The 10,000-nt window shown below is 40.4% G+C and overlaps 2 protein-coding genes and 1 non-coding gene across 3 annotated transcripts in view; 1 reads left to right on the forward strand and 2 right to left on the reverse strand.

The window, feature by feature from the left end:
- Positions 1–1,900, forward strand: part of LOC138008166 (uncharacterized) — a 21,391-nt gene extending 19,491 nt beyond the window's left edge. The window contains exon 7 of the mRNA XM_068855395.1: positions 378–1,900. Coding sequence (XP_068711496.1) covers positions 378–515 — 138 coding nt within the window. The 3' untranslated portion in view covers positions 516–1,900. The remainder of the gene's footprint in view (positions 1–377) is intronic.
- On the reverse strand, positions 1,405–1,477 carry Trnas-gga (transfer RNA serine (anticodon GGA)). The gene has a single exon. It is a non-coding gene; the product is annotated as a tRNA-Ser (tRNA).
- Positions 1,901–3,198: 1,298 nt separating the features above from the next.
- LOC138008875 (major facilitator superfamily domain-containing protein 12-like) overlaps positions 3,199–10,000 on the reverse strand; it is a 9,674-nt gene continuing 2,872 nt past the window's right edge. Inside the window, exons 4-6 of the mRNA XM_068856151.1 lie at positions 6,047–6,220; positions 5,639–5,736; positions 3,199–3,726 (exon numbers count right to left, since the gene is read on the reverse strand). Coding sequence (XP_068712252.1) covers positions 3,588–3,726; positions 5,639–5,736; positions 6,047–6,220 — 411 coding nt within the window. The 3' untranslated portion in view covers positions 3,199–3,587. The remainder of the gene's footprint in view (positions 3,727–5,638; positions 5,737–6,046; positions 6,221–10,000) is intronic.

The following is a 10,000-nucleotide window of genomic DNA, read 5'->3' on the forward strand; positions in this document are numbered from 1 at the left end:
GTTCTTTGTGAAAAATTCAGTTTTGCTGTTATCACATACAGTAACTGCTACATTTAACTTTCCGACGTTCCTGCTAGTTATTGCCCCTTGAGAAGTCTCTGTAGAGAGCACTCAAATACCAAGAGTTGCCTGTGTCCTTCTTGTAATTCCATTGCATGGGCACTTGTCTCTCCTGCTCCACAATGTTTGTCTTTCCTTGACGTTCTTCCACGGCACACGGGCGCTACAGTATCTGCCAGTTTTCAAAATAACTGTTGGAATTAAGTCGGTGATTCAAGTCTTACTCACGATTAGTCTAACGTTTCCTCTGCTTTGTCCTTGTTTTCTTTTGTTTACGTTTTTATTTATTATTATATTTTTTTTATTTTTTCTTTCAGGCTTTGACACTTGCTCCATGCAATTCTGCAGTGCAAGAGCAACTTCGAATTCTAAAACATAAGCAAAGATTACACGATGAAAAATTGTCCAAAGCGCTTAGTGCCATGTTTGGACGCCGGAAAACGTCAATTGAGTAGTGCCTTTGACGCTGGTGAAGTTATACATCTCCCCTGCCTGCTGTTACTGATTTTAGTGCAGAGAACCCAGTAAAGTGACTTACTAGTTGTTTCGTTGCAGCCGGTCTGCAAGGAAGTGCTGCACACCAGATGCAAATAGGCATTTGGGATTTTATGACTGGTGTATTTTCCAGTAAAACACTCCTGTCTATATAATAAAGAGGCTTATACGGCGTAGGTTTCGCCAACTGCAAAAACAGACGAATACAGTGAAGATTTCATGCAATCAATTTTATTCATTTTATTCGTAACAGGTTACAACAAAGTTAGCGAAAGTTACAATGGAGAAATGCCGTGATTAAAAAATGTTCATGCTTAACACAATCTTAGGCTTAATATGAAGAAGTTTCAGGGCCGTTTGTAGTTAATCCAGGCAGAGTTACAAGGGACAAACTGAATCAGTTCAATGTCTTGACCAAGTTTTGTCTTCCAATATGGAAAGTGACTTTTTAGCGAATAATAGTCGAACAGTGTCCTTAATCACTAGGCCTCTGAAAAAATATTTAATCAACCAAGTTTCGTTTGCACATGTAAATGTATATTCATGATCCATTGGTTTCAATCTGGCTTAAAAAGAAGACTCTGTTGCCTTATTACACTTACATTGCAAACAATTGGATGTCCGCAACTTCAACATCACTCGTGTCACGCGATACAGACCATGCAATTAATGTCGCAGAATGTCCCGCAAATGCTTCTTCTCAAGTAAGAATAAAGACTTAATACTTAATTGACCACTTTCATAAATGGCGACCGCTTTTACATCCTTTTGTATTTATCAAGTGAAGCTATGATTTTCGCAGTTAGGAACGCAATTTTTGCAATTGCGTAGAGAAGCCCGAAAAATTCAAGACTTCAACGGGGTTTGAACCCGTGACCTCGCGATTCCGGTGCGACGCTCTAACCAACTGAGCTATGAAGCCACTGACGTTGGGAGCTGGTCATTTGTGGCTTCTAACGATCCCATGAGGAATGAGTCAATGATGAAATGGTATATGAAATGAATCATATATGAACTGCGGATATGAAATCAAGTGAAGGTAAAGGTACACGTTATTTAACGTCGGAAGTTCCTTTACTCTCTAGAGAGTACTCTCCCAGGAAGCTATGATCTTCGCAGTTAGGAACGCAATTTTTGCAATTGCGTAGAGAAGCCTGAAAAATTCAGGACTTCAACGGGGTTTGAACCCGTGACCTCGCGATTCCGGTGCGATGCTCTGAAGCCACTGACGTTGGGAGCTGGTCACCATCATTGATTCATTCCTCACGGGACCATTAGAAACCACAAATGACCAGCTTCCAACGTTAGTGGCTTCATAGCTCAGTTGGTTGGAGCGTCGCACCGGAATCGCGAGGTCACGGGTTCAAAGTCCTGAATTTTTCAAGCTTCTCTACGCAATTGCAAAAATTGCGTTCCTAACTGCGAAGATCATAGCTTCACTAGATTTCATATCCGCAGTTCATATATGATTCATTTCATATACCATTTCAGCATTTTGTATTTATGTTTATTATACCTACAGCCCTCATTTTAAAACCAACATTCTTTCGAAATTTGCTCGTCACAGCGAAGCTAGAAAGGCTTATCAGTATTAAAACAAAGGGATACTTTATTTGGCCGCCATTATAAAAGTGGTCTATAAGGGCTTTTCAGGGCCAATGAAACTCAATCAACGAAACGACGGAACACAACAACAACAACTGTTAAGAATCCCAACTGACTGGAGGCAAAGCATTTAGCTCTTAAGAACTTCGCCCGAGAAGTTGAACCACGGATTACCGGGAACAAATTCAACGAGTGGTCAGAACGAGTCTTGAACCCGGGAACTTCGGAACTCAAGGCAAGCGTCCTAACCGCTTGGCCGCACTACCTCCATTTTCCCTGACCTAAAAATAACCGCCACCCTCCTTCTTTAGAAATAGGTAGGAAATGCTTAGACTTACAGGGACACTTCGTGTTTTATATAAAAATTGGACTTGCATTTTTGGACATAGTCCTGCACTTAATTAGTGATTGACTTGATTTCTTTGGGGAAATTTACGATTCTTTTATCGCGCTATTTGCTTTTTTGGGATTAGGCTTTAACACTGACCAATAACAAAACACGCACATAATCTGCGAGCAACCTCTCCACCAGCACCGTGAAGTGCGTGTGAACAAGTCATAGTTGAATTATATGTACTTGCTTCGTATGGGAGAAAATGGGGCGAGATTTTTGCATTTGTGAAGCGCTCTTAAGTCAGTTGAGTGTCTAAGGTAATCGCGTGATACCTCGCCCCCTTTTCCACTATTTAATGATAAGTAGAAAGCCAGTCACAGCCTACAAAATCTTCCCGCGCTATGGGAATATGCTGCATGAAAATTTCGTAGGATTCTAATTGGTTAATCGCGCCGCTTTCTGCTTCTTCTGGTTTTAGAGGCCCACCTTCAAGCGAAAGGCTCTTCGACTGTTTGTTTTTGTTATGAAAATTCGCACTGCTTATCATAGCGATCTGATTGGATGAATTTCAGCTTTGGCGGAATTTTCATATATTAACATTGTTCCACACCACCCAATGCCCGTCGGTTGAAGGTGGGCATTTAACATCGTCAGATGCCCAGAAAATCTTCGCATACACCTTATTCCTTATTCCTTATTTTGGACCGAAGCCACCAAAACACCACTGTGAAAGGGCAAAAACAAAATGTTTGAGAGCGGGCCCCCACCTTACCTCCAGGTCTGGATCCGCCACTGGCACATATGTTGAAACGGCAGAGACTGGGAACTGTTGTCCTCTTTGTTGTTAGAGAAAAGAAAACTGACACCCAGATTACTCAATTTAACATCCCTGCGAAGGTCATGGCAAAGTAGAAGGGAAAAATTGAGAGAGGAAGAAAAATTGATTTTCACTTGTTTGACTCTTGGTTGGAGCGATGATCAATGCAAAGCTCTCTTGCTTGACTTCCTGGATATCAAGAAAACTCCCTGACGGTGTTCAGATTTAAAAAAAAACGAATTACGCAATGACGTTTTTCAATACCCCAAGAACAATTTAGTACCTCCTTCTGCAAAGCCCATCAATGCAGTGGAGCAGCAGCACAACCAAAGCACCGGCAGTGGAGAGGCCGTTGGCCACGAAACAAAACACATGACGCATATAATCTCCGCACTCTGCGCAATGCGTACCCTGACTGAAGACAAAAATAAGAGAACAAGTTGTAGTACTTTGGAGGTGCAATATAGAGTAGGAGATGATAAATGTTAGCCCCGGTAAATGAAAACTACGCTTTACAAACAATAGGGAGTTTATGAAACGACGACAGCTGCGGAAACGACAAATGCCAAAACACAGTGATCTGATCAATGGTTAAAATCGGCTGAATGTGCAGCACACATTTGAGTGCATATTTTTGCGGTACTCTGCACAACGAAGACGTGAAATGATCGCCAAAGTTGAGGTTTTAACGACAACCGGAGCATCCAAATTTAAATATTTCATTGTCTTTTTTCACTCTGAAACCGCTCGTACCCAAATTATATTTAGGATACTTTTCCCATATTGTGCGACGTGAACGAGACGGAATAATCGCTGAAGACTTAGTGCAAAGTTATATTTTGAGGTGACGTTTTCGTGAGAGTCGCCGTCGTATTTCCGCTTAATTTAAGTCTGTAATGTGTCGGGGACACTTGGAAAAAAAAAAGGAGTGGACTTAACGGTAGTCGATTATATGACCTTCGTAATTGTAAACGATCATATATATTATTGCTGCGAGCCTATCTTCGTGACAGTGTGGGACCTAGGCTCTTTATAAATGCTTTTCAACATTAGATCAATCCGTTCACCGCGATATTTTTCGCTGGTTGGAGATGATTTTAGGATCAGCGGCATTAGCTGGTGGTTCTCTTGCCTTCGTGGAATCATCCTTGTGCATTCGTCGATCCGTAGGTAAAGATTTATCAATCGCAGGAAGTATTCATCAAGGTCTCAAAAGGTTTAGTGGCCTCTTTACGTTCCTTGTTTTAGCCACATTACACTAGCTTCATACTTCGATAGACGTTCTTTACATAAATGCATCGTCTTCACGGCATCTCCGCCCGTGTAGTCATTCCAACCTCCAAAGTTCTCCCATCGAACGCACTTCGTAATCAATGATAATTTGCTCCCAGAATTTTTCTCATAAAAAGTGATGAATGGTCAGGCAGGATTCGGTGGAATATGAGTATTCCAATTTCAAAAAGGCATTACGATTCATACGGCGTTTACGAAAGGCAATCACGTGTCGTACACTGGTTTCCTATCCAGATACCAACCCCCGCCCGACAGGGATTGAAGGGAAGCAGTGAATATGTCAAGTCTCAAGACCGTCTCATGTATATTACTGTAGTTTATTCACTCGAAAAATGGAACTAATGACCACTGCAATTCGCGCTTTAACTTGCTGTGAAAAAAAAGTTAAAGTAAACTAGGAAATGATCAACATGTCAGCCTCGGTGGCGAAGCTACTCGATTCTCTTTTATTTTCTTCAATCTTTCAGGGTTTAGTATTTTACTAGCAAACGACATGTCCTCTCAAGGGGCCATTTGCGCAGTTATTTTGAAGACACGCACCAGCTTACTTATGTATGATTCAGGAAAGTCTAGCTAAGGGAAAAGTATTTCAGTCCTGTCGCATGAATGATAGTACTCGACGCTTATTGAAACCATCTCGAGAAGTATATGCTCAGATCCTCAAACTTCATTTTATAAGATTGAATTTCTTCCCTTACCATTCTTCTTTGCTTCCAAGCGACTTTCGAAAGCACTTCAATAATCCGAGATTACTACTAGTCTCAAATAACTTTCAGCACTATTTGTGCATATATTTTTATGCAAATAATTATGCCTGTCTTTGTTGTCGTGTTTCTTGGTCCCCTCGCAATACTAGTTCATTCCTATTTTTCACCATGATAACCAATAATATTATCTCTTTTACGACATTCCTAATTTTAGTTAGACAAGATGTACTTTTTGCTCTTTTGTTACTTATTTATTGGTTGAGAAACAACAACAACAAAAACGATATATTGATTCGTTTTCTCAACGTTTTTCCAGCAGTGACTCACCTTCCTTCAGGAAATAAGTTTTGGACCACGAGGATAAGGGGCCCTCCAATAACATATGACATCAAACTCATGACGGCAAATATGAAACCAGAATTTCTCTGAAATTGAAAAGACAAAGCTATTACATATACACTAAAGATGAAAACATCGTGGAAAGGGGTACATCAAACGTTACCCAGAAAACTTGTTATAATGTTTTATAATAAAGTTTTTTAAAATGAATTTCGGAATAACGGAGGAGACCTGGATATGATTTTAGACAGCCACTCCATGTTGTGTTGTTTTGCCAAAGTTGTTCGGCTTTATCAAACCCAAAATAATTTCTCTCATAAAAAGTTCTAGAACTTGTGAAAATAATACGAAACGGTCAATAAAAATTAGCTGAAAAATTACTTGAACTTTATTCACCTTGTTTTCGCCAATTAGTTCTGTTGCGAAGCTGAGGGAACAAACGAGCATCGAGGAAAAGCCAAGCCCGAGAAGCACAACAGAAGGATAGATCATGACTGTGTTGGATTGAGTGATGAAATAAGACATCTCTCCTGAGCAGACAACAAGTAGCGCAGCAATGGTAAAACACCCCTAAAACAGATTCAAAATTAAAAGAATGTTAGCAGACGAGCAGACATGATCATCCGATGAGAGGAGTGCATAACATGATCTTTTTAAGGTCGATTACGTGTCGAGCAAATTTAACTACCTCAAATCCTCTATTAAGCCCCCCCCTCTCAAATAAGCCCCCCCCTCTCTATTAAGCCCCCCCCCCTCTCCCCCTCCCCCAATCGTACCGTAGAATTATAGTATCATAAATTTCAAGGCTGTTTATAAAACATTTACATGTAAGAGATAACAAATGTAAATTTAAGAGGAGTTTTCCAGAGATTTTCATTTGTAAGTTGTGTGCGACAAATCAATACAAGTAACCATTCTCATAAAAACTACCGAAGAACATGAGGCCGAAAGCACATTTTTGAAGAATAGAATTGTGTTTTTGTTACTTTTAGGCTCCCACAAGTGAATTAAATACTTTTGCCAGTGACTTTAATTGTACAACGCGTAAGTCTACTCTGTCTCATACCACGGTATTTTTGCAACAGGTGATGCGTTTCGCTGAATAAGCCCCCTCCCCCTCTCTATTAAGCCCCTTCCCCCTCCCCCCTCAAAAGTGCTTGAAAAAAAATAAGCCCCCCGGGGGAATTAATAGAGGATTTACGGTATCTAGATAATAGACCCTTTCACGGTCTTTGACCGCCATCTTGTCTGGGGGGCAAAAACGGCTAACTTTACAGTAAATGCATGGGATTTTGACCGACTTTGAACCGCTGTAGCGCCGCTAAAAGGAGACAGATTTCCAACTTTTACCACTACTTTAAACAGTTTTATTGATATCATTCATTCATTCATTCAACAGAAAATAAGGCATTAAGGAAGGTTTGACGTCCGTAAATTCGAATAATAAATTTTCTCTTGTTGCGTCTAATATCGCAGCAATTTGCCTTCATGATTTTAGAAGGGATTGTATGGAATCTTAAAAATTCGTTTATGGTCGTTGTAGCCTGAATCTGTTCTTTATATTTCATGAAAATTATGTCAGTATAAATGTCTTTTAACACTATCACTGTGGAAATCTGTCTCCTTTTAGCGGCGCTACAGCGGTTGAAAGCCGTCCAAAATCCCATATATTTACTACAAATTTATCCCGGCCAGTTTGCCCCCCGACCAAAATGGCGCTAAAAATCGAGGAATGGTCTATTTAACATGGTCTACACTTTCGAAGAGATCACCCACTCCTCCTCCTCCTTTTCTCTTAATTATTTGCAGTGGTTTTGTCCCAGAGTAGGAGGGAGGGGTCGTGAGGAAACTTCATTGTTTTGTTCGAAGGACCTCAGTTTTTTTTTTCAGTTGTCTAAGACAAGGATTGCGTTGGAACGGGTCGTGGAAAAGACTGCTCATCAACATCTGCTTAACAGAAAATCATTTTGGTAGCAATTCTTCTGAATTCCTATTTTCACCGGTATTGCAGGAATTATAGTTATTCTGTACCGAAGTCAAGGTATGTTGAATGGGGTTAATACTTGGATGATATGGGTGACCGGCAGGGTGACCGGCAGGTAATACCCCTTGCCAGGAGCTATGGGAGTCACGCTGCTTGGCTAACCAGCAAGAAAGTATATACCAATACACCATAATACTGATATTGCATAAAATTCTTCTAGTGCGATACCTTAGTTACATACTAGAAAACGGTACAAAAAGGTCCTCCCCAAAATATTCAACTACTTTCCTAATTCCTCATGGAGACAAAACAGGAATCGAAGGCACCTCCCTAATGCACTAGACAATTGAAACCACGGCCCCCAGACCCCGAGCATAGCGGGGAAGTAACGAGGACATAGCGGTAGAATTAAGCTTTGTAAAATTTTATTTCTCCGGGGCATTGACCATTTTGTTCAAATTGGCGGCGACTTTTCGCGGGGCTTTTGGCACTAACCTTGACAGAGTGGGCCTAGGTCCTAGTTGGGCAAAACGTTCCAACTTCAATTGTTTTGGGTCTGCCTTTGTGGTCTTACAGTGCTCGCAATTGCAGTAATTGGCATTTTTTTGCTAAACATACGTCTTGAAAACTCTGTGGCAGCTATCACGTTTTTGAGCGTTGCGTAACACCGGGGCCATGGCAATGGGGATTGTCCAGGAGGGACTGAAGAGGGTTTAAAATGTAACACTGTACAAATGTTACATTCCTCGCTACTTTTAGGGGGTCGTCGTTTCAATTGACTAGTGCATAATCCATTTTTATTTGTTTATATTCTTCATTGCTAGTTTAGTACTGCCAGTATGGATATTACAAACAATAAACATAATAACACCAACATAACCATGTTCGATAAAAAATGTACCCGAGGTATTGAACGGTAATATCTACGATACTGTGCTACGATTTTCGACTGGAAACCAACGAATATCTGAGTGAGCACTTTGACTCAATTTCAATATGAATTCAATGAGTATCGTACAGCATGAAAGCTGCGCATCGTGAGTCCACAACATTTTGTTCATTGTGATGACGAATATCGTTGTCGATAAGAGTACAGACAGCGCTGAACCACGTTCTATTTGTTAATGAACCTTTTTGCAGACACGGCAGCCATTTTGATTTGTGTTGTTTCAAAAGACATTATGGGATGCTCTACCCACCCAGAGGAATTTTTCTTTTTAAGATCGGAGAGAACGCTCAGCGATTCCAAATCAACAGTCAAGGACAAAAAAAAATCCTCTGGTCGCACGACCCCAGAACCTCATTTCCATGTCATCAAATTGGGACAGAATTTGTCCTTGTTCGCTGATTGGACTTTATGTTCGAGGGAGTTACTGATTGGACAAATCGAAAAGCCTGTTCTCAAAAGCTGTTGCGACAAGCAGCGTGACCTAATCTCGTACCCAGATCTCACTCTGTCACTGGAAATGTGAGATCTGGTAAAGTTAGACAGTACACTATTTTTCATTGGCTACTAAAAAAAGGTTGCGGCAATGCAATCTACGCTCCAATTGGCTTATTTCGCGGGGCACTTAATGAAGGTTTGGTTTTCGCAAGCTCATGTGCTGTTTTGAATAAATGTCAGTTGTGCGGAGGAACGTTTTTTTTTCCGACGCCGGAAAAGCTTTACAGTTGAGGAAAATCATTTTAAAAATTTGCGACGTTTGTGTAAATCGTACCGACGAAAGCCCCACGTACCCTGCCACTCGAATAAAGTTCTGCGTAGCTTGCTACGCGGTAAGCAGAAACTAATATATTCAAGTTGAAGTATGTAATTTATTCAAAACAGTGTTTCTCGTTCTTAAAGCGTGACTCGCGAATTAAGTAGTGATCAATTGTGAATTTTACGGTTAGATTAACTACATTTTTCACGAGATCGTGTCAAGAAAATAGCACTCGTTGCAGTGATTAGGTCTGAGCACTCTTTTACATTTTCGCTTTCAATTTACGGTTTGGCTAACTACACTTTTCACAAGATTGTGTGAAGAAAATAGCACTCGTTTACTGATTAAACCAAAGCGTTAGTTTCAGTGATTAGTCCTAAACCCTCTTTAACATTTTAGCTTTCGATTTACAGTTTGGCTAACTACACTTTGTACGAGATCGTGTGAAGAAAATAGCACTCGTTTATTGATTAAGCCTAAGCGCTCGTTTTAGTGATTCTGAGTTGCTCCGACAATTAAACAATCTCGACAGTTCAAAAACAATCGCCTGTAGCGCTTCTTTCTGTTTTGGCTTAAGTTTAAGGTTTCCTTGACCTCTACCCAAAAGAATCTCATCAAGAATACTCTCGAAATCCATGTTTATTCTACAAAATCACCCAAAAT

The sequence above is a fragment of the Montipora foliosa genome, chromosome 6 (assembly GCF_036669935.1).
Source record: "Montipora foliosa isolate CH-2021 chromosome 6, ASM3666993v2, whole genome shotgun sequence".
Lineage (NCBI taxonomy): Eukaryota > Metazoa > Cnidaria > Anthozoa > Scleractinia > Acroporidae > Montipora > Montipora foliosa.